Here is a 25,255-nt window from a genome sequence, read left to right as displayed (position 1 = left end):
ACAGGGTGGGGGAGGGGGCAAGGATTCTGGGAATGCTGAAGAATGTGTGGGAGGCAAAAACATTATCTTGGAGCAAAAATGGGTACGTTTCAAGGAACAGTGGTTCCAACAATGTTATATGGTTGCGAGGCATGGGCTTATAGATAGGGTTGTGCAGAGGAGGGTGGATGTGTTGGAAATGAAATGTTTGAGGACAATATGTGTGAGGTGGTTTGATTGAGTAAGCAATGAAAGGGTAAGAGAGATGTGTGGTAATAAAAAGTGTGTGGTTGAGAGAGCAGAAGAGGGTGTGTTGAAATGGTTTGGACACATGGAGAGAATGAGTGAGGAAAGATTGACAAAAAGGATATATGTGTTAGAGATGGAGGGAACAAGGAGAAGTGGGAGACCAAATTGGAGGTGGAAGGATGGAGTGACAAAGATTTTGAGCGATCAGGGCCTGAGCATAGAGGAGGGCGAAAGGCATGCAAGGAATAGAGTTAATTGGAACAATGTGGTACCCTGGATTGAACCAGGGCATGTGATGCATCTGGGTTAAACCATAGAAAGGCCTGTGGGGCCTGGATGTGGAAAGGGAGCTGTGGTTTCAGTGCATTACACATGACAGTTATAGACAGAGTGTGAATGAATGTGGCCTTTTTGTCTTTCCAGGCACTGCCTCACTGGATGGGAGGGAGATGCTATTTCCTGTGTGGCAGGGTAGCAACAGGAATGGATGAAGGCAGTAAGTATGAATATGTAACATGTGTATATATGTATATGCCTGTGTATGTATATGTTGAAATGTACATGTATGTATATGTGCATGTAAGGGCATTTATGTCTACATTACCTATATTAGTGGTTGGGCCATTCTTTGTCTGTTCAAAATTGAAATGAAATATTCTTAACAACATTTTAGCCTAGGACTGTGTTTAGCGTTGAAGAATAGGTGTTTCACTGAAGTTTTGATGGAAATATATTTTGCAAAGAAAAACAGCAAAAAAAATGCATGTAATTCAGGTTAATTTTTAGGCCAACTAACTCTTTCTTAAATCAGAATATAATGAAAATCTTCAATACACATGAAATCATATTGGAAAATACATTATAATGCTTCCTTTGACTGACAGATACCATATAAATATGAAGTGAATTCTCATGAGATTTTTCAATCCTGTAATCATTTAAATGCTTAATTACAAAACTCAATGGCCCCTAAACAGTATTTTAGCCCCAGAATCCTATTCATCATGAAGGTTTTATACTTAAGGCTTTAAAGGACATCCATTTTCTGGAAAAAATAACAGAATATGCAAGTAATAACTCACGACAATTTTTAGGCAAAAAACTTTCGTTTCAAGAGTTTCCCCTGTACTGAACATGACAATATCAAAAATGTCATAATGCTTCCTCTATGCAACAGATACTAAATAATCATGATGCAAATTTTCTATGAAAATTTTTCATCCTATAATCCTGTAAATATTCTTATTTCCCATGGATCTGTACCCATTACTATGAATTAAAGGTGCCTCAAAATCATTTCAGCACCACAGTCATACCTTGTAAGAAGTATATTCTTATGAAATGCACCTATAATATACTCTGAGCATCAAAATCATATTCAACATGAAGACTATGGGTTATAATGAAGTTCTAAAGCAAATCTATTTTTCAATAACAAAAATGCTCTTTTGGCCTAACTTTTAAAACAAAACACTTTTGTTTCAAAACAGCAATATAACACAATAAAACAAAATAAAAATCTTTACTTGAAATGATAATGTAAAATACAGCATTATACTTACTCTAGCTGACAGATACCAAATAAATATGAAGTGAATTTTCATGAAATCTTTAATCCTGTTAACACTTAAAAGCTTCATTTCAGGACTAAACAGCCCCTAAACTGTATTTCCGTGCCATGATCATATGCATTAAGAAGAGTAGGTGATTTCCTATGGATCTGTATCCATTACTATGAATGAAATCAGATAAATCTAGCCTTAAATCTAAGCTGTTTGGGTTGAAAATATCAAAGCCTTTGGTAATTCTGAATACTCATAGCATATTACCTCTTACCTTTCTCTTTTCTCTAAGTGACCTACCCACCTACCACAGGACTGTTTCTCAGTCCTGGAATCATCTTGGTAGTACGCTTCAAAACTCTATTTTTTCCAAATAAGGTTATCAAGTCTGAACACACGGTGAGGATACACTAGTAAATTAAAAACAGTGGGTATTAGTTCCTTAACCCTGAATTTGATAGTCCTAACTAGGAACCCTAAAAATTTTTTCTCTTTCATTACTGCTTTTATGCACTACTTACTTGCCTTCAGAGTCAATGGAAATTATCACACATATGTTTGAAGGAATAGTGGTTCCAACAATGTTATATGGTTGCGAGGCGTGGACTATAGAGTTATGCAAAGAAGGGTGGATGCGCTGGAAATGAGATGTTTGAGGACAATATGTGGTGTGAGGTGGTTTGATCAAGTAAGTAATGAAAGGGTAAGAGAGATGTGTGGTAATAAAAAGAGTGTGGTTGAGAGAGCAGAAGAGGGTGTTTTGAAGAGGTTTGGTCACATGGAGAGAATGAGTGAGGAAAGATTGACAAAGAGGATATATGTGTCAGAGGTGGAGGGAATGAAAAGTGGGAGACCAAACTGGAGGTGGAAAGATGGAGTGAAAAAGATTTTGAGTGATTGGGGCCTGAACATGCAGGAGGGTGAAAGGCGTGAAAGGAATAGAGTGAACTGGAACGATGTGGAATACCGGGGTCGACATGCTGTCAATGGATTGAACCAGGGCATGTGAGGCGTCTGGGGTAAACCATGGAAAGTCTTGTGGGGCCTGGATGTGGAAAGGGAGCTGTGGTTTCGGTATATTATACATGACAGCAGGAGACTGAGTGTGAACGAATGTGGCCTTTGTTGTCTTTTCCTAGCGCTACCTCGCACACAGGTGGGGGGAAGGGGTTGTCATTTTATGTGTGGTGGGGTGACAATTGGAATGAATAAGGGCAGACAATATGAATTATGTACGTGTGTATATATGTCTGTGTGTGTATATATAAGTATACGTTGAGATGTATAGGTATGTATATGTGCGTGGTGTGGATGTGTATGTATATACATGTGTATGTGGGTGGGTTGGGCCATTCTTTCGTCTGTTTCCTTGCGCTACCTCGCTAACGCGGGAGACAGCAACAAAGTATAATAATAATAAAGAAAAACAAAAGCCTTTTTCTTCATTTACCCTTTGTAGCTCAACATATTTCAAACATGAAGATTTCATCCAATAAAGAAACCAACAGTATGAATAAAAATTAATTTCAGAGGTATTACATTGGGTGAAAATAGAATTCTAAATAAAATGAAGTGATAAAAATTCACAGACTACTCAGTCAACCTGGCGGTTACATAAAATCATTAATTGATACTTAAAAAAACAGATCATTTCCTTCCTAGAAAAATGCACTGTACAGCCTATCCTAAAAAAGGGCCACTGTTCAAACCCTTCCATCTATTTTCCTGTTTCTTTGGCTTCTACTATGTCCAAAGTCATTGAATTCCTCCTTAACTCCAATTTGCATACACAGCTTGTATCTCAAAGTCTCCACTCTGATCATTAGCATGGCTTTCACAAGGCAAGATCCACCATGGTATATCCCCTACTCTACTAACAATGTCTGGTTATCTCTTAGAGACTTTGAGGAATCCTATCATGTAGCCCTTGATATACCAAAGGCTTTTCACTAGGAACAGCATCAAGATTTCATCATCAAGTCCCCTTCTTTTGTCTTTCTTCCCCCATATTTAGCTTCCCCCTGGCCAATCAACTCTGAAATTAACAATGAACCAGCCTCTTCCTCTTTTTCTATTAACAGTGGTGTCCCTCAGGATGACATATCTCCCATACTCTTTCTCCTTTTCATTAACGATTTTTTCTTTAACAGATAACCAGATGCACTCATATAATGATTACTCACCAGTGTATACCTCCTCTTCCTTCAAATCTGTTCCATCAACTCTTGCTTAATAGGCATTTTGTCTTAACACAACTTCCACTATAAACTTTGACTAGGACATGATTTTTTCATAAGGGTGAATGCAAAATGGTTAGGTTAATGCCTCTATAACCCAATTTCTGATCCACTTTTTTTTTCTAAAATAACTTCTGACCATTTCTCTTTCCAAAATCCCTTACAACATTGCCTTCTTAGCTGATGGATCTACAATTTCACCACTTAACAAAATAAACACTTCATATAACCGTAACATCTAATCTGTCTTGCAAGCTCATACTGCAGAAGTACTTATGTCTGCCTCTAAGAAATTGTAAATTCATTTCTTCAGACCAGATGCCTCAGATCATACAAAGCACTGATCTGTCTTTGTATGAAGTGCTGCTCTCACATATCAGAAAGTTTTGTTTCAACATATTTGTCAAATACAATCTGACTTATCAACTCTCCTGGTCTGACCTCCAGACTGAATCACTAGCATCATTCCATAATACTGGTTCATTTCTCTCTTCTATAGATATCACTCTATTTTCTGCTCCTGAAAGCTGGCTGCTTGTGTGCCCCCATCATTAGCATGCAACACCTAGTTAGTTACTGCATGACATATGTAATAAGTCACTACTAGCAACTCAAGGGTGGGCCATTGTGATAACTATTTCTTTCCCTACACTACCATGCACTGGACTGGACTGCATTATAGAACCTAAACATAGGCCAAGCACTGGAGCATCTAAGGCTATTCAGAGCTTGTTAACCCCTAATGTGTTTCCTAGCAACTGCAACCTTCCCCTTTCTAACCCTTAAAGATTGATGGTTATATACTGATGAAAATAACTGCTGCTGCTGGAAGTCATCACATTAGGACTTTTGTTTCTGGGTTTATTTTGAACCACCAATGGATATTATGACATTTGTATGGATACTAGGTATCACCTTGATCATTTTCCTTATGAAGGCAGTGGGAATGGTAATTCAGTGTTGCCTTAGACAGTAACAAAGGCTGACACACACAAAATTTGACACAGTAAGAACTAGGAGTCATCATATGAGATGTGAATATTTATATTCTTTTCAAACCCTGGCCGATATGTTGAAAATTCATCACCCTGGTCATTTCCCATACATGGGCAGCATGGATGGTGAGTCAGTGATGCCTTAGGCAGGGATAATGTCTGACACACGCCCTTCACCTTTCCTCCATCACCAGGGATCTTTCATACCATATAAGATTTGTTTACTTACACAGTATGTTTACATATCCTTTACTTTTTCATTGATGTCTTTCCTTTCAAAGTGAGAAACAAAATTCTGAAGGCCTTATCTTTTTGTCCAAATCATAGGTGACCTTTGGCTGGTCAACCAGGATTTAAGAGTTAAAATGAAAGTTTTCCAATTCTTCCAATAATTCTCATTCTTTTCTAATCTTCTCTTCTTATTTTCCTCTCTCTAACTCCTTCTCATACTTGAAGGCCTAACCTCAATATAGACTTTCATCTACGACTAGAATGTCAAACATTAAAAGAGAAAGTAGCTCTTCCACCCTTTCTCTGATGGTATATACTGTTTCTGAACACACAGATAATCATATGTAACTATCACTGGTGAGAAATGGCACATCAGATTATCAATGAAAGAACATGGAAAAAAATTGCACAGTAAAATTCAAGTATCATACGACTGGAGGATACCAAAAATTCAGTTTCTTCATCCCCTGTTACTTGAAACACAACTGAACATTAACTGCAACAGAAGAAATCATGCAACATAGAAGAATACATTACTTATACATCAAAATAAAGATCATGCCCCAACCAGACTCAACTATTTCTGATCCAAATTTATTAATCTCATGTCCTCACCTTCACATCCATCATGTGCTTGGCTGTTTCAAAAGACGAGAGGGCAGATTGTCCAGACAATGACATACAGGTAGTATGTGGCTTTACATCCTCCTTTTTGTTCAGCAGCTCTAGCTTGAATGCTTCAGAATTTCCCTCTGAGAAAATTTTCTGAAGAAAAATAAAAGTGGCATTAGAATAAATACTGAGATAAACAATTTCAAAAAATAAATCGACTTTATTCCCAATAATGTCGAAGTAAAGCAATTCACACAAGCTTCATGATACACATCTAGTAAACTGAACATCACTTAAACACTCTAGTTAACTTTTCTGAACTTTCTAAGGTGAAAGCCCTTTTAATTCTAAATCCAGTGAAATGTCTTTAACCCAGCAATCTGTCTCTTGGAAATTCTTGTGGTTAAAAAAAAATAAAAAGTCGATCTAGTTAAGCAAAATTCCTATGGTTCAGGTAACTGTCACTCAGCCATCAAGTACTACAGTCGTTTGTGTACTCCAAAGTCAACCACTGTACCTAATGGCTTGTAATCTGTATACGTACATGTTTACATATATGTACACTTATGGGGTATTTTTCTTATAATTCATTCCAAAATATAATAAAATAGATCAAAACAAACATGCAGATAATATCACTGCATTATCAACGAAAATTGTTTCCTCAAAAGTTCAGATGTTGTCAACTACCATAACAGCAGGGTACACACCTGACATGGTGACTCACTTCTGTATGTATATGTATATCCATGTTCATGTTACACTTTTGTGTTATGTAATCTAATGAAAAATGTAATAGAATAGTATATAAAACAATTATTAAGACACAAAAACTAAGTAAAATAGACTGATTTATACACAGGGACCTCTTGATTTACATGTATTTCATCTTCATTTTTAGAATAATGCACACATTCTACTTAACATCTTTTTAATTTACTTGGGATTAAGTTTGGAATAATATAATTCTCATTGAACTGACAGTACGATGGTGCAGCATTGTCAGCATCCTGCGAGAAGCATATAAGTATACTCTTGCACTTAGTGAATCTCCTTTAAACATTGTTCGTGATAGTGCAGATAAGACCAAAGAGAGAACCAAGAAGGGAACCTTAATCAACGCATTTAAGACCTAGTATTCTTGAAGTTCAATTATTACAGAAAGAATGTTACTTATGTCGAGCAAATGGATCAAACATCATACTCATGAAAGTGTTCCCATCAGCATACTTGTGAAGCAAGCAAAAGCCCAGGGTATATATGATGACTTGGCAAGAGAAGCAAGAGCAGCAAAGTCATTTCAAGTGAATCCTGAGTCCTGGTTGGTTCTCGAATTTTAAGAAACACTACGAAAGAATGGCCCAACCCACCCACATACACATGTATATACATAAACACCAACACACACACATATACATACCTATTTTGGAAAGGATCACAATTTTGCGAGTGATCAAGATATTCGTATGAGTCCACGAGGAAAATGAAACACGATAAGTTCCCAAGAGCACTTTCGTGTAATAATCACATCAACAGGGGAGACAAAAGAGAGAAATATAACAATAAGTTGATATACATCAAAGAGACGAGGCTAGGACACCATTTGGTTGTATATTTCTTGTATATTCCTCTCTTTTGTCTCCCTGTTGATGTGATTATTACACGAAAGTGCACTTGGGAACTTATCATGTTTCATTTTCCCTGTGGACTAATAGGAATATACATACCTATACATTTCAATGTAGACATACATGTACATACACAGACATATACATATGCACACATGTACATATTCATACTTGCTGTTTCATCCATTCCCATCGCAACCCCGCAACACATGAAATGGCATCCGACTCCCCCAAGCGCGTGCGAAGTAGCACTACGAAAAGAAAACAAAGGAGACATTCGTTCACATTCAGTCTCTAGCTGTCATGTAATAATGCACCGCCACAGCTCCCTTTCCACATCCGGACCCCACAAAACATTCCATGGTTTACCCTAGATGCTTCACATGCCCTGGTTCAATCCATCGACAGCATATCGACCCCGATATATCACATCGTTCCAATTCACTCTATTCCTTGCGCACCTTTCACCCTCCTGTATGTTCAGGCCCCGATCGCTCAAAATCATTTTCACTCCATCCTTCCACCTCCAATTAAGTCTCCAACCTCTCCTCGTTCCCTCCACCCCTGACACATACATCCTCTTTGTCAATCTTTCCTCTCATTCTCTCCATGTGACCAAAACATTTCAATTCACCCTCTTCTCTCTCAACCACATTCTTTTTATTACCATACATCTCTCTTACCCTTTCATTACTTACTCCATCAAACAACCTCACAACACAAATTGTCCTCAAACATCTCATTTCCAACACATCCACCCTCCACTGCACAACCCTATCTATAGCCCAAGCCTCACAACCATATAACATTGTTGGAACCACTATTCCTTCAAACATACCCATTTTTGCTCTATGAGATAACATTCTTGCCTTCCACACATTCTTCAACACTCCCAGAACCTTTGCCCCTTCCCCCACCCTGTGACACACTTCTGCTTCTGTGGTTCCATCCACAGTCAAATCCACTCCCAGATATCTAAAGCACTTCAATTCCTTCAGTTTTTCTCCATTCAAACTTACCTCCCAATTAACTTGTCCCTCAACCCTACTGAACCTAATAACCTTACTCTTATTCACACTTCCTCTCAGCTTTCTTCTTTCACACACTTTATCAAACTCAGTCACCAAGTTCTGTAGTTTCTCATCCAAATTAGCCACCAGTGTCGTATCATCAGCGAACAACTGACACTTCCTAAGCCCTTTCATCCACAACAGACTGCACACTTGCCCCTCTCTCCGAAACTCTTCCATTCACTTCCGTAACAACCCCATCCATAAACAAATTAAACAACCATGAAGAAATCACGCACCCCTGCCGGAAACTGACATTCACTGGGAATCAATCACTTTCCTCTCTTCCTACTCATACACAAACTTTACATCCTCGATAAAAACTTTTCACGGCTTCTAGCAACATACCTCCCACACCATATACTTTTAATACCTTTCACAAAGCATCTCTATCAACTCTATCATATGCTTTCTCCAGATCCATATATGCTACGAACAAATCCATCTGTTTTTCTAAGCATTTTCACATACATTCTTCAAAGCAAACATCTGATCCACACATCCTCTACCACTTCTGAAACCACACTGCTCTTCCCTAATCTCAAGCTCTGTACATGCCTTTACCCTCTCAATCAATACCCTTCCATATAATGTCCCAGGCATACTCAACAAACTTATACTTAGGTAATTTGAACACTCACCTTTATCCCCTTTGCCTTTGTACAATGGCACTATGAATGCATTCCACCAATCCTTGGGCACTTCATCATGAAACATACATACACTGAATAACCTTACCAACCAGTTAACAACGTCACCACTTTTTCAAAAAATTCCACTGCAATACCATCCAAACCAGCTGCCTTGCCAAATTTCATCTTCTGCAAAGCTTTCACTACCTCTTCTACCCTAGGGATAGGGGAACAAGAATACTTCCCATGCATTCCCTGTGTGTCGCAGAAGGTGTCTAAAGGGGATGGGAGCAGGGGGGCTAGAAACTCTCCCCTCCTTGTATTTTATCTTTCTAAAGAGGGAAACAGAGGAAGGAGTCATGCGGGGAGTGCTAATCCTGCTCGAAGGCTCAGATTGGGGTATCTAAATGTTTGTGGATGTAACCAAGATGAGAAAAAAGGAGAGATAGGTAGCATATTTCAGGAAAGGAACCTGGATGTTTTGCCTCTGGGTGAAACAAAGCTCAAGGGTAAAGGGGAAGGGGTTTGTATGAGGACAAGAGCAAAGAAAGCAGTAGCACTACTCCTGAAGCAGGAGTTGTGGGAGAATGTGATAGAATGTGAGAAAGTAAACTCTAGATTAACATGGGGAATGTGATAGAATGTGAAAAAGTAAACTCTATATTAATATGAGTAAAACTGAAAGTTGATGGAGAGAGATGGGTGATTATTGGTGCTTATGAAACTGGTCATGAGAATAAAGATCATGAGAGGAGAGTGTTTAGGGAGCAGCTGAGTGAGTATGTTACCAGCTTTGATGCACAAGACTGGAATATGGTGATGGGTGATTTAAAGGCAAATGTGAGTAATGTGGCCGTTGAAGGGATACTTGGAGTACATGGGGTGATCCGTGATGTAAATGAAAGTAGTTAAGAGCTTGTAAAATTGTGTGCTGAAAAAGGACTGGTGATTGGAAATATCCAATTTAAAAAGAGAAATATATTTTATTATACTTTATTGCTGTTTCCCGCGTTAGCGAGGTAGCACAAGGAAACAGACGAAAGAATGTCCCAACACATACACATGTATGTACATAATGTCCACACAAGCAAATATACATACCTATACATATCAATGTATACATATATATACACAGATTTTTTTTTATCTTTATTTTGCTTTGTCGCTGTCTCCCGCGTATGCGAGGTAGCGCAAGGAAACAGACAAAAGAAATGGCCCAACCCACCCCCATACACATGTATATACATACATGTCCACACACACAAATATACATACCCATACATCTCAATGTATACATATATATACACACACAGACATATACATATATACACATGCACACAATTCACACTGTCTGCCTTTATTCATTCCCATCGCCACCTCGCCACACATGGAATAACATCCCCCTCCCCTCTCATGTGTGCGATGTAGCACTAGGAAAAGACAACAAAGGCCACATTTGTTCACACTCAGTCTCTAGCTGTCATGCAATAATGCCCAAAAACACAGCTCCCTTTCCACATTCAGGCCCCACAGAACTTTCCATGGTTTACCCCAGACGCTTCACATGCCCTGATTCAATCCATTGACAGCACGTCGACCCCGGTATACCACATCGATCCAATTCACTCTATTCCTTGCCCGCCTTTCATCCTCCTGCATGTACAGGCCCCGTTCACTCAAAATCTTTTTCACTCCATCTTTCCACCTCCAATTTCGTCTCCCACTTCTCCTCGTTCCCTCCACCTCCGACACATATATCCTCTTGGTCAATCTTTCCTCACTCATTCTCTCAATGTGCCCAAACCATTTCAAAACACCCTCTTCTGCTCTCTCAACCACACTCTTCTTATTTCCACACATCTCTCTAACCCTTACATTACTTACTCGATCAAACCACCTCACACCACATATTGTCCTCAAACATCTCATTTCCAGAACATCCACCCTCCTCCGCACTACTCTATCCATAGCCCATGCCTCGCAACCATACAACATTGTTGGAACCACTATTCCTTCAAACATACCCATTTTTGCTTTAGGAGATAATGTTCTCGACTTCCACACATTCTTCAAGGCTCCCAGGATTTTCTCGTCCTCCCCAACCCTATGATCCACTTCCGCTTCCATGGTTCCATCCGCTGCCAGATCCACTCCCATATATCTAAAACACTTCACTTACTCCAGTTTTTCTCCATTCAAACTCACCTCCCAATTGACTTGACCCTCAATCCTACTCTACCTAATAAACTTGCTCTTATTCACATATACTCTTAACTTTCTTCTTTCACACACTTTACCAAACTCAGTCACCAGCTTCTGCAGTTTCTCACATGACTCAGCCACCAGCGCTGTATCATCAGCGAACAACAACTGACTCACTTTCCAAGTTCTCTCATCCCCAACAGACTGCATACTTGCCCCTCTTTCCAAAACTCTTGCATTCACCTCCCTAACAACCCCGTCCATTAACAAATTAAACAACCATGGAGACATCACACACCCCTGCCGCAAACCTACATTCACTGAGAACCAATCACTTTCCTCTCTTCCTACATGTACAAATGCCTTGATAAAAACTTTTCACTGCTTCTAACAATTTGCCTCCCACACCATATACAAATGCAATAATTCTTTTAAAACACAGTGCTGTATTTCTCACTGTTTAAACACATGCTTAACTAGAATATACTCAGTATAATGAGGCAAGCAGTTAGATAATTCAATCATTTTTTTAGTATCTTCCCTTTAAACTGGATGACTATGTTAGTATAAGAGGGCTGTGAACTAGATGACTATATTCTGTCAATAAAATCAGCTTGTGTTTCCAGACTTTACTGTTTGCTAAATCTTCAGAGTCCAAGGATATGTTCACTATTCATACCCTGGAAAAATATATAGTCCAGCAACTGCTTGATCTCAGCCACTCAAACAACAGACATTTCACCCTACTCTGTACAAATATGTTTATTACATAAAGTAAATGATGAGCGTAATGTATGATTTCACATTACTTTCATAACATTTTCAGAAGTCCAGTGTGGTAACCATTAAACTCAAGTGCTGCTGCATCTTTTCCATACCTGCTCTGTTTTACATGGAGGTAAACATTTGCCTCTTTGTAGCTGAATGGCATGAGAGTTGAGGAGGGTCGCAATTACATAACTGCAGTCCACCGTCTTTGTTACTCTCCGAAAATAATCCTTATAACAGCTTCTCAATCCTGTACAAATGACAAAAAGTAAACTGGATTACATAAAAATATGCACTATTAACTCACCTGCTACACTGCTTTTATGAGTAAAATCTATATCTTCAATGATACGCTAAAAGAATCAGAGCCAACAGTAAGAATTCAAAATATATTTTCTCCTACAAAAATAACTCTGAGATAAATTGCAGTCAATTTGGAAATCATTAAAACAAATAACTTTACCTTACCCTACCCCATGACCCCATTCTATGGGGACCCTGCAGTACCCACAAAGCTAGTGACATCTGCTAAGTAAGACCACTAGTCAAACAGCAAGCTAATGTTGTGTGTTTGACTTTGAAAGGTAAGTGAAGAGGATTTCTAGAGTAGGAATTCAGTATCCTCAGTATGGAGGTGCTATTCCAAATATGGGGGGTTTTGTAATATGCTGAACTGATATTCATTTTGGAGAGATGGGTGACCAAAATAAATCATGCGACAATTAGAGGAAAGATATGAAGAGAAAATTTTGGACTAAACATTTTAATTGATGGATTGGGCAACCCAAAACCAGGAGGGAAGCTGAGAACTATGAGCAAAACAATGTTCACCAATACCATGCTTTTTGCAACTTTCCATAATGCAATTTCACTAAAATGTGAAGACCATGTTTCTAATACCCACCAGCTTTGTGCAAGAAAAATTCTCAGTTAATGCGATTTCACTAAAATGTGAAGACCATGTTTCTAATACCCACCAACTTTGTGCAAGAAAAATTCTCAATTATGTGACCAGTGAAGTCTTGTTGGGTAATGAAGTACATGCAGCACCACCAAAGAGATCTACACCTCTTAATCTATTTTGGAAAAAAAAAGTGCACCTCAAACAGGCATCAATTGACCAAGTAAGAAAAATAAAAAAAATCTACTGAAAAGAATACAAAGAAAATAATTCCAAAAATTCAGTTTAAATTTCCTGTCACTGCATATCAGCAACACAAGCATATAGCCGAATATATGGTGTGGGAGGAAAGTTGTTAGAAGCAGTGAAAAGTTTTTATCGAGGATGTAAGGCATGTGTACGTGTAGGAAGAGAGGAAAGTGATTGGTTCTCAGTGAATGTAGGTTTGCGGCAGGGGTGTGTGATGTCTCCATGGTTGTTTAATTTGTTTATGGATGGTGTTGTTAGGGAGGTAAATGCAAGAGTTTTGGAAAGAGGAGCAAGTATGAAGTCTGTTGGGGATGAGAGAGCTTGGGAAGTGAGTCAGTTGTTGTTCGCTGATGATACAGCGCTGGTGGCTGATTCATGTGAGAAACTGCAGAAGCTGGTGACTGAGTTTGGTAAAGTGTGTGGAAGAAGAAAGTTAAGAGTAAATGTGAATAAGAGCAAGGTTATTAGGTACAGTAGGGTTGAGGGTCAAGTCAATTGGGAGGTGAGTTTGAATGGAGAAAAAGTGGAGGAAGTGAAGTGTTTTAGATATCTGGGAGTGGATCTGGCAGCGGATGGAACCATGGAAGCGGAAGTGGATCATAGGGTGGGGGAGGGGGCGAAAATTCTGGGGGCCTTGAAGAATGTGTGGAAGTCGAGAACATTATCTCGGAAAGCAAAAATGGGTATGTTTGAAGGAATAGTGGTTCCAACAATGTTGTATGGTTGCGAGGCGTGGGCTATGGATAGAGTTGTGCGCAGGAGGATGGATGTAATGGAAATGAGATGTTTGAGGACAATGTGTGGTGTGAGGTGGTTTGATCGAGTGAGTAATGTAAGGGTAAGAGAGATGTGTGGAAATAAAAAGAGCGTGGTTGAGAGAGCAGAAGAGGGTGTTTTGAAGTGGTTTGGGCACATGGAGAGAATGAGTGAGGAAAGATTGACCAAGAGGATATATGTGTCGGAGGTGGAGGGAACGAGGAGAAGAGGGAGACCAAATTGGAGGTGGAAAGATGGAGTGAAAAAGATTTTGTGTGATCGGGGCCTGAACATGCAGGAGGGTGAAAGGAGGGCAAGGAATAGAGTGAATTGGAGCGATGTGGTATACCGGGGTTGACGTGCTGTCAGTGGATTGAATCAAGGCATGTGAAGCGTCTGGGGTAAACCATGGAAAGCTGTGTAGGTATGTATATTTGCGTGTGTGGACGTATGTATATACATGTGTATGGGGGGGGGTTGGGCCATTTCTTTCGTCTGTTTCCTTGCGCTACCTCGCAAACGTGGGAGACAGCGACAAAGTATAATAAATAAATAAATAACAAGTAAACCTAATTAAACCTGCTTAAAAATCAACATTTCATCAATAATTCTGACCAAAGTAATAAGAGCACACAATATATGCAATACATGTTATAAATTCTCTAAAATTGGTCAGCCTGCCATCTAATACTATCTCTGATCCTACTGTTACTGTCATTGATCAAGGTACTTCCTGAACATCTACACTCATAATTTCTCCAATCAGCAAATTTTCACTTTCTGATGTATTTTACTTGAATGCACCAATTCAACTTCATCTATATTCACATATTCTTTAACCTTCTCAAATTCTTTCATTATCTGTAATGCTTTTGCTGTGGTTACTGTACCTTTAGCATTTAGCAGCATCCCTCATTTCCAATTTCTTCCCATATCAGTTGACGGCAGGGGTGCATGATGTCTCCATGGTTGTTTAATTTGTTTATGGACGGGGTTGTTAGGGAGGTGAATGCAAGAGTTTTGGAAAGAGGGGCAATTATGCAGTCTGTTGTGGATGAAAGGGCTTGGGAAGTGAGTAAGTTGTTGTTCGCTGATGATACAGCGCTGGTGGCTGATTCGGGTGAGAAACTACAAAAGCTGGTGACTGAGTTTGGTAAAGTGTGTGAAAGAAGAAAACTGAGAGTAAATGTGAATAAGAAAAAGGTTTTTAGGTACAGTAGTGTTGAGGGACAAGTCAAGTGGGAGGCAAATTTGAATGGAGAAAATCTGGAGGAAGTGAGGTGTTTTAGACATCTGGGAGTGCATTTGGCAGCGGATGGAACCATGAAAGCGAAAATGAGTCACAGGGTGGGGGAGGGGGCAAAGGTTCTGGGAGCGTTGAAGAGTGTGTGGAAGTCGAGAACATTATCTCGGAAAGCAAAAATGGGTATGCTTGAAGGAACAGTGGTTCCAACAATGTTATATGGTTGTGAGGAGTGGGCTATAGATTGGGTTGTGCGGAGGAGAGTGGATGTGTTGGAAATGAGATGTTTGAGGACAATATGTGGTGTGAGGTGGTTTGATCGAGTAAGTAACATAAGGGTAAGAGAGATGTGTGGTAATAAAAAAAAAGTGTGGTTGAGAGAGAAGATGAGGGTGTATTGAAATGGTTTGGTCACATGGAGAGAATGAGTGAGGAAAGACTGACAAAGAGGATATATGTGTCAGAGGTGGAGGGAACGAGAAGAAGTGAGAGACCAAATTGGGGGTGGAAGGATGGAGTGAAAAGGATTTTGAGCAATCGGGGCCTGAACATGCAGGAGGGTGAAAGGCGTGCAAGGAATAGAGTGAATTGGATCGATGTGGTATACCGGGGTCGACATGCTGTCAATGGATTGAACCAGAGCATGTGAAGCGATTGGGGTTAACAATGGAAAGTTTTGTGGGGCATAGATGTGGAAAGGGAGCTGTGGTTTCGGTGCATTATACATGACAGCTAGAGACTGAGTGTGAACAAATGTGGCCTTTGATGTCTTTTCCTAGTGTCATTTCATGTGTGGCGGGGTGGTGACGGGAATGAATAAAGGCAGCAAGTATGAATTATGTACATGTGTATATATGTATATGTCTGTGTAGGTATATATATATATGTATACATTGATGCGTGAGACTGGGTTATAGTGATGAGTGATTTGAATGCAAAGGTGAGTAATGTGGTAGTTGAGGGAAAAATTGGTGTACATGAGGTATTCAGTGTTCTAAATGGAAATGGTGAAGAGCTTGTAGGTTTATGTGCTGAAAAAGGACTGGTGATTGGGAATACCTGGTTTAAAAAGAGAGATCTATATAAGTATACGTATGTAAGTAAGAGAGATGGCCAGAGAGCGTTATTGGATTACGTGTTAACTGATATGCGCACGAAAGAAAGACTTTTGGATGTTAATGTGCTGAGAGGTGCAACTGGAGGGATGTCTGATCACTATCTTGTGGAGGTGCAGGTGAAGATTTGTAGAGGTTTTCAGAAGAGAAGAGAGAATGTTGGGGTGAAGAGAGTGGTGAGAGTAAGTGAGCTTGGGAAGGAGACTTGTGTGAGGAAGTACCAGGAGAGACTGAGTACAGAATGGAAAAAGGTGAGAACTAAGGAGGTAAGGGGAGTGGGGGAGGAATGGGATGTATTTAGGGAAGCAGTGATGGCTCGCACAAAAGATGATTGTGGCATGAGAAGTGTGGGAGGTGGGCAGATTAAACAGGGTAGTGAGTGGTGGGATGAAGAAGTAAGATTATTAGTGAAAGAAAAAGGAGAGGCATTTGGATGATTTTTGCAGGGAAATAATGCAAATGAGTGGGAGATGTATCAAAGAAAGAGGCAGAAGGTCAAGAGAAAGGTGCAAGAGGTGAAAAAGAGGGCAAATGAGAGTTGGGGTGAGAGAGTATCATTAAATCTTAGGGAGAATAAAAAGATGTTTTGGAAGGAGGTAAATAAAGTGCGTAAGACAAGGGAACAAATGGGAACTTCAGTAAAGGGGGCTAATGGGGAGGTGATAACAAGTAATGGTGATATGAGAAGGAGATGGATGAGTATTTTGAAGGTTTGTTGAATGTGTTTGATGATAGAGTGGCAGATATAGGGTGTTTTGGTCGAGGTGGTGTGCAAAGTGAGAGGGTTAGGGAAAATGATTTGGTAAACAGAGAAGAGGTAGTAAAAGCTTTGCGGAAGATGAAAGCCGGCAAGGCAGCGGGTTTGGATGATATTGCAGTAGAATTTATCAAAAAAGGGAGTGACTGTATTGTTGACTGGTTGGGGAGGTTATTTAATGTATGTATGTCTCATGGTGAGGTGCGTGAGGATTGGCGGAATGCTTCCATAGTGCCATTGTACAAAGGCAAAGGGGATAAAGGTGAGTGCTCAAATTACAGAGGTATAAGTTTGTTGAGTATTCCTGGTAATTATATGGGAGGGTATTGATTGAGAGGGTGAAGGCATGTACTGAGCATCAGATTGGGGAAGAGCAGTGTGGTTTCAGAAGTGGTAGAGGATGTGTGGATCAGGTGTTTGCTCTGAAGAATGTATGTGAGAAATACTTAAAAAAGCAAATTTTTTTTTTTTTTTTTTTTTTTTTTTATACTTTGTCGCTGTCTCCCGCGTCTGCGAGGTAGCGCAAGGAAACAGACGAAAGAAATGGCCCAACCCCCCCCATACACATGTACATACACACGTCCACACACGCAAATATACATACCTACACAGCTTTCCATGGTTTACCCCAGACGCTTCACATGCCTTGATTCAATCCACTGACAGCACGTCAACCCCTGTATACCACATCGCTCCAATTCACTCTATTCCTTGCCCTCCTTTCACCCTCCTGCATGTTCAGGCCCCGATCACACAAAATCCTTTTCACTCCATCTTTCCACCTCCAATTTGGTCTCCCTCTTCTCCTCGTTCCCTCCACCTCCGACACATATATCCTCTTGGTCAATCTTTCCTCACTCATTCTCTCCATGTGCCCAAACCACTTCAAAACACCCTCTTCTGCTCTCTCAACCACGCTCTTTTTATTTCCACACATCTCTCTTACCCTTACGTTACTTACTCGATCAAACCACCTCACACCACACATTGTCCTCAAACATCTCATTTCCAGCACATCCATCCTCCTACGCACAACTCTATCCATAGCCCACGCCTCGCAACCATACAACATTGTTGGAACTACTATTCCTTCAAACATACCCATTTTTGCTTTCCGGGATAATGTTCTCGACTTCCACACATTTTTCAAGGCTCCCAAAATTTTCGCCCCCTCCCCCACCCTATGATCCACTTCCGCTTCCATGGTTCCATCCGCTGACAGATCCACTCCCAGATATCTAAAACACTTCACTTCCTCCAGCCTCTCACCATTCAAACTCACCTCCCAATTGACTTGACCCTCAACCCTACTGTACCTAATAACCTTGCTCTTATTGACATTTACTCTTAACTTTCTTCTTCCACACACTTTACCAAACTCCGTCACCAGCTTCTGCAGTTTCTCACATGAATCCGCCACCAGCGCTGTATCATCAGCGAACAACAACTGACTCACTTCCCAAGCTCTCTCATCCCCAACAGACTTCATACTTGCCCCTCTTTCCAAAACTCTTGCATTTACCTCCCTAACAACCCCATCCATAAACAAATTAAACAACCATGGAGACATCACACACCCCTGCCGCAAACCTACATTCACTGAGAACCAATCACTTTCCTCTCTTCCTACACGTACACATGCCTTACATCCTCGATAAAAACTTTTCACTGCTTCTAACAACTTTCCTCCCACACCATATATTCTTAATACCTTCCACAGAGCATCTCTATCAACTCTATCATATGCCTTCTCCAGATCCATAAATGCTACATACAAATCCATTTGCTTTTCTAAGTATTTCTCACATACATTCTTCAAAGCAAACACCTGATCCACACATCCTCTACCACTTCTGAAACCACACTGCTCTTCCCCAATCTGATGCTCTGTACATGCCTTCACCCTCTCAATCAATACCCTCCCATATAATTTACCAGGAATACTCAACAAACTTATACCTCTGTAATTTGAGCACTCACTCTTATCCCCTTTGCCTTTGTACAATGGCACTATGCACGCATTCCGCCAATCCTCAGGCACCTCACCATGAGTCATACATACATTAAATAACCTTACCAACCAGTCAACAATACAGTCACCCCCTTTTTTAATAAATTCCACTGCAATACCATCCAAACCTGCTGCCTTGCCGGCTTTCATCTTCCGCAAAGCTTTCACTACCTCTTCTCTGTTTACCAAATCATTTTCCTTAACCCTCTCACTTTGCACACCACCTCGACCAAAACACCCTATATCTGCCACTCTATCATCAAACACATTCAACAAACCTTCAAAATACTCACTCCATCTCCTTCTCACATCACCACTACTTGTTATCACCTCCCCATTTGCGCCCTTCACTGAAGTTCCCATTTGCTCCCTTGTCTTACGCACTTTATTTACCTCCTTCCAGAACATCTTTTTATTCTCCCTAAAATTTAATGATGCTCTCTCACCCCAACTCTCATTTGCCCTTTTTTTCACCTCTTGCACCTTTCTCTTGACCTCCTGTCTCTTTCTTTTATACATCTCCCACTCAATTGCATTTTTTCCCTGCAAAAATCGTCCAAATGCCTCTCTCTTCTCTTTCACTAATACTCTTACTTCTTCATCCCACCACTCACTACCCTTTCTAATCAACCCTCCTCCCACTCTTCTCATGCCACAAGCATCTTTTGTGCAATCCATCACTGATTCCCTAAATACATCCCATTCCTCCCCCACTCCCCTTACTTCCATTGTTCTCACCTTTTTCCATTCTGTACTCAGTCTCTCCTGGTACTTCCTCACACAGGTCTCCTTCCCAAGCTCACTTACTCTCACCACCCTCTTCACCCCAACATTCACTCTTCTTTTCTGAAAACCCATACAAATCTTCACCTTAGCCTCCACAAGATAATGATCAGACATCCCTCCAGTTGCACCTCTCAGCACATTAACATCCAAAAGTCTCTCTCGCACACCTGTCAATTAACACGTAATCCAATAACGCTCTCTGGCCATCTCTCCTACTTACATAAGTATACTTATGTATATCTCACTTTTTAAACCAGGTATTCCCAATCATCAGTCCTTTTTCAGCATATAAATCTACAAGCTCTTCACCATTTCCATTTACAACACTGAACACCCCATGTATACCAATTATTCCCTCAACTGCCACATTACTCACCTTTGCATTCAAATCACCCATCACTATCACCCGGTCTCATGCATCAAAACCACTAACACACTCATTCAGCTGCTCCCAAAACACTTGCCTCTCATGATCTTTCTTCTCATGCCCGGGTGCATATGCACCAATAATCACCCACCCCTCTCCATCAACTTTCAGTTTTACCCATATTAATCGAGAATTTACTTTCTTACATTCCATCACATACTCCCACAACTCCTGTTTCAGGAGTATTGCTACTCCTTCCCTTGCTCTTGTCCTCTCACTAACCCCTGACTTTACTCCCCAGACATTCCCAAACCACTCTTCCCCTTTACCCTTGAGCTTCGTTTCACTCAGAGCCAAAACATCCAGGTTCCTTTCCTCAAACATACTACCTATCTCTTCTTTTTTCACATCTTGGTTACATCCACACACATTTAGGCACCCCACTCTGAGCCTTCGAGGAGGATGAGCACTCCCCGCGTGACTCCTTCTTCTGTTTCCCATTTTAGAAAGTTAATACAAGGAGGGGAGGATTTCTGGCCCCCCGCTCCCGTCCCCTCTAGTCGCTTTCTACGACACGCGAGGAATACGTGGGAAGTATTCTTTCACCCCTATCCCCAGGGGTGAATGCCACATACAAATAGATTTGTATGTGGCATTTATGGATCTGGAGAAGGCATATGATAGAGTTGATAGAGATGCTCTGTGGAAGGTATTAAGAATATATGGTGTGGGAGGCAAGCTGTTAGAAGCAGTGAAAAATTTTTATTGAGGATGTAAGGAATGTGTATGTGTAGAAAGAGAGGAAAGTAATTGGTTCTCAGTGAATGTAGGTTTGCGGCAGGGGTGTGTGATGTCTCCATGGTTGTTTAATTTGTTTATGGATGGGGTTGTTAGGGAGGTAAATGCAAGAGTTTTGGAAAGAGGGGTAAGTATGCAGTCTGTTGTGGATGAGGGAGCTTGGGAGGTGAGTCAGTTGTTGTTCGCTGATGATACACCGCTGGTGGCTGATTTGTGTGAGAAACTGCAGAAGCTGGCGACTGAGTTTGGTAAAGTGGTGAAAGAAGAATTGACTGTAAATGTGAATAAGAGCAAGGTTATTAGGTACTGTAGGGTTGAGGGACAAGTCAATTGGGAGGTAAGTTTGAATGGAGAAAAGCTGGAGGAAATGAAGTGTTTTAGATACCTGGGAGCGGATTTGGCAGCGGATGGAACCATGGAAGCGGAGGTGAATCATAGGGTGGGGGAGGGGGCGAAAGTTCTGGAGCCTTGAAGAATGTGTGGAAGTCAAGAACATTATCTCGGAAAGCAAAAATGGGTATGTTTGAAGGAATAGGGGTTTCAACAATGTTATATGGTTGCGAGGCGTGGGCTATGGATAGAGTTGTGCGGAGGAGGGTGGATGTGTTGGAAATGAGATGTTCGAGGACAATGTGTGGTGTGAGAAGGTTTGATTGAGTAAGTAATAAGAGGGTAAGAGAGATGTGTGGTAATAAAAAGAGTGTGGTTGAGAGAACAGAAGAGGGTGTTTTGAAATGGTTTGGTCACATGGAGAGAATGAACGAGGAAAAATTGACCAAGAGGATATATGCGTCAGAGGTGGAAGGAATGAGGAGAAGTGGGGGACCAAATTGGAGGTGGAAAGATGGAGTGAAAAAGATTTTGAGTGATTGGGGCCTGAACATGCAGGAGGGTGAAAGGTGTGCAAGAAATAGAGTAAATTGGAACAACGTGGTATACCAGGGTCGACATGCTGTTAATGGATTGAACCAGGGCATGTGAAGCGTCTGGGTTAAACCATGGAAAGTTCTGTGGGGCCTGCATGTGAAAAGGGAGCTGTGGTTTCGGTGCATTATTACATGACAGCTAGAGACTGAGTGTGAACGAATGTGGCCTTTGTTGTCTTTTCCTAGCGCTACCTTGCGCACATTTGGGGGTAGGGGGTTGTTATTTCATGTGTGTGGGGGGGGGGGGGGGGGGGATGGGAATGAATAAGGGCAGACAGTATGAGTTATGTACATGTGTATATATGTATATGTCTGTGTGTGTATATATATGTATACGTTGAGATGTATAGGTATGTATATTTGCGTGTGTGGACGTGTATGTATATATATGTGTATGTGGGTGGGTTGGGCCATTTCTTTCGTCTGTTTCCTTGCGCTACCTCGCTAATGCGGGAGACAGCGACAAAGCAAATTAAATAAATAAATAACTTAAAATGATCTTCTGCCTAACAGGAGGTCCTCAATGAAAAGCTTCCTCATCAAAGGGTAACAAGGCAGTATCTGCTGACATGGCTCTAGTAAAGGGGATTGATTGAGTCATATAAAAGTTTTAGTTCAAAACCAAAATTTTCCTTCTGAGAAAGGTTTAAACAGTCTCTGAAGATCTCTAATTAGGTATTTGTAGGGCTGTAACTACAGAAAAAACAAATTCCATAAACAGAGCCCTTGAAAAGCAGCATAAGGGGATTCAATCACATATGCTTATGTTCTGAAATACTGTAATGGAAGGGACAGCCTTAGATATGCAATGACAAATGAAATGATTCTCACATTCAGTTAGGGATCTTTGTGACTAAACAATGTCAGGAGCTTTGAAAAATCCCACAGAGATGATAAGGAGAGGAAATATGGGTCCTCGAGAAAGGCAATCTGAAAAATAAATCCCATATGGGTCCAAAAACAAAACCAAAAACTGCAATGGTGGAATTCAAAAGCCCTCTAGATTTCTTAATAGGAGCTTTAGAAAGCCCCAAGAAAGCAATTATTAAGGAATAGATGAAAATGGTTTCAGCACTTGTAAGAAACTCTGTGAAGACAGACATTATGAAACAAGATAACATCACCTATTTCCCTAATTTCAAGTGTAAAGGGGTTACCACATCCAAATAAGCAGTTCTGAAAACCAAATGCTTGGATACAGAGCCACTGTCCCAAATAAGGTAGTTTAGTAACAATGTGGATCTGGCCAAGAGGAAACACATCTGACCTAGCTTGGCACTACAAATATCTCTTGGAACAAACAAGGTAGTTAACCCTGAAAAATTAAAATAAACTGGTGAGAATTGAACTAAGACTGTGAGAGAATTTGATAGTTCTGGTTTCATAGTTCTAGTATTGAACAAGGCAAATACAGCAAATGTCCTTACTGTCACAGAAATCATATCTAATTGGAAGGCATTTAGAGGGATCAGATCCCTTAAGGGTTCACTCCTAAAATGATTAAGGTTCACCCCTAAAGTGAGGATGTAAGCGAATTTCTCTCCCTGTTGCCAAGAGAACCAATCAAAATAGAACATTGGTCCAAAAACTGCATACTTCTTAAAAGAAGGGAGAACCTGCAGAAAACAGTCTGCCAAAAAAATTGTCTGCGTCTAAGTATTTTCAAAGACTATCACTCTTACATTTTACAACTTTGTCGTCTCTCCTTTGGCCATGATTATCATCTGCTCACGTCTATCTGGGCACAGAACTGACAAGGTTCCTGAAGTAATCTAGGTCTAAGTTTTGGGTCTTGATCTCCTGAATGAAGTGAGGTACTAATGAGGTGTTGTAGGAAGCAAGATTGACTTTCACCTGCTTCCTGCAGTTCTCAATAGGGATAAGGTCTAGGGTAAGGATATTCAATTAATTTAGTAGGAGTAGGATAGAATCATGAAACTCAAATTGATGGATGGACTATACATTCTGTCTACCTTCTTTTTCTTCTCTTTTACATAGGAAAAAAAAATACAATTGATCACATGTAGCATTCAGCTAAGTAATACAAATAGTCACGGTAAAAATCTTATTATTTTTTTATTATACTTAGTCGCTGTCTCCTGCATTAGCGAGGTAGCGCAAGGAAAACAGATGAAAGAATGGCCCAACCCACCCATATACATATATATATATATATATATATATAAGCTCCCACACACGCACATATACATACCTATACATTTCAATGTATACATACATATACATACACAGGCATATACATATATACACATGTACATACTCATACATGCTGCCTTCATCCATTCCTATCACCACCCCACCACACGGGATATGGCATGCCCCTCCCCGAAGCACCCACGAGGTAGCGCTAGGAAAAGACAACAAACACTACAGTCATTCACACTCAGTCTCTAGCTGTAATGTGTAATGCACCAAAACCACAGCGCCCTTTCCACATCCAGGCCCTACAAAACTTTCCATGGTTTACCCAAGACGCTTCACATACCCTGATTCAATCCACTTACAGCACGTCGACATGGCATACCACTTTGTTCCAATTCAATCTATTCCTTGCATGCCTTTCATCCTCTTTTATGATCAGGCCCCGATAGCTTAAAATCTTTTTCACTCCATCCTTCCACCTCCAACTTGGTTTCCCACTTCTCCTCATTCCCTCCACCTTTGAAACATACATCCTCTTTGTCAACAGTTCCTCACTCATTCTCTTCAGACAAAACTGTTTATTCCAATACATCCTCTTCTGCTCTCTCAACCATCTCAACCACACTCTTTTTATTACCACACATCTCTCTTACCCTTTCATTACTTGTTCAATCAAATCACCCAACACCACATATTATCCTCAAACATTTCATTTCGAACATATCCACCCTCCTCTGCACAACCCTACCTATAGCCCATGAATCGTTAACATATAACACTGTTGGAACCACTATTCCTTCAAACATACCCATTTTTGCTCTCCGAGATAGAGTTCTCACCTTCCACATATTCTTCAACACTCCCAGAACCTTCGCCCCCACCCCCACCTTGTGATTCACTTCCACTTCCATGGTTCCATCCACTCCTAAATCCACCCCCAGATATTTAAAACACTTCACTTCTTCCAATTTTTCTCCATTCAAACTTACCTCCCAGTTCACTTATCCCTCAACCCTACTGA

The 25,255-nt window shown here is 40.5% G+C and overlaps 1 protein-coding gene across 2 annotated transcripts in view; it reads right to left on the bottom strand.

Annotated features, from left to right (window-relative positions):
- The window catches only part of LOC139751613 (coiled-coil domain-containing protein 22-like), a 338,143-nt gene that overhangs the window by 16,034 nt on the left and 296,854 nt on the right, over nt 1–25,255 (bottom strand). For both annotated transcript variants that reach the window (XM_071667231.1, XM_071667230.1), the window contains 2 exons: nt 12,276–12,415; nt 5,869–6,018 (listed from right to left, as the gene is read on the bottom strand). In XM_071667231.1, the coding sequence (XP_071523332.1) occupies nt 5,869–6,018; nt 12,276–12,415 (290 nt within the window). The remainder of the gene's footprint in view (nt 1–5,868; nt 6,019–12,275; nt 12,416–25,255) is intronic.

The sequence above is a fragment of the Panulirus ornatus genome, chromosome 11, assembly GCF_036320965.1.
Source record: "Panulirus ornatus isolate Po-2019 chromosome 11, ASM3632096v1, whole genome shotgun sequence".
Lineage (NCBI taxonomy): Eukaryota > Metazoa > Arthropoda > Malacostraca > Decapoda > Palinuridae > Panulirus > Panulirus ornatus.
Note: the sequence above shows the minus strand (reverse complement) of the source record. Positions and strands in the feature narration are given on the sequence as shown.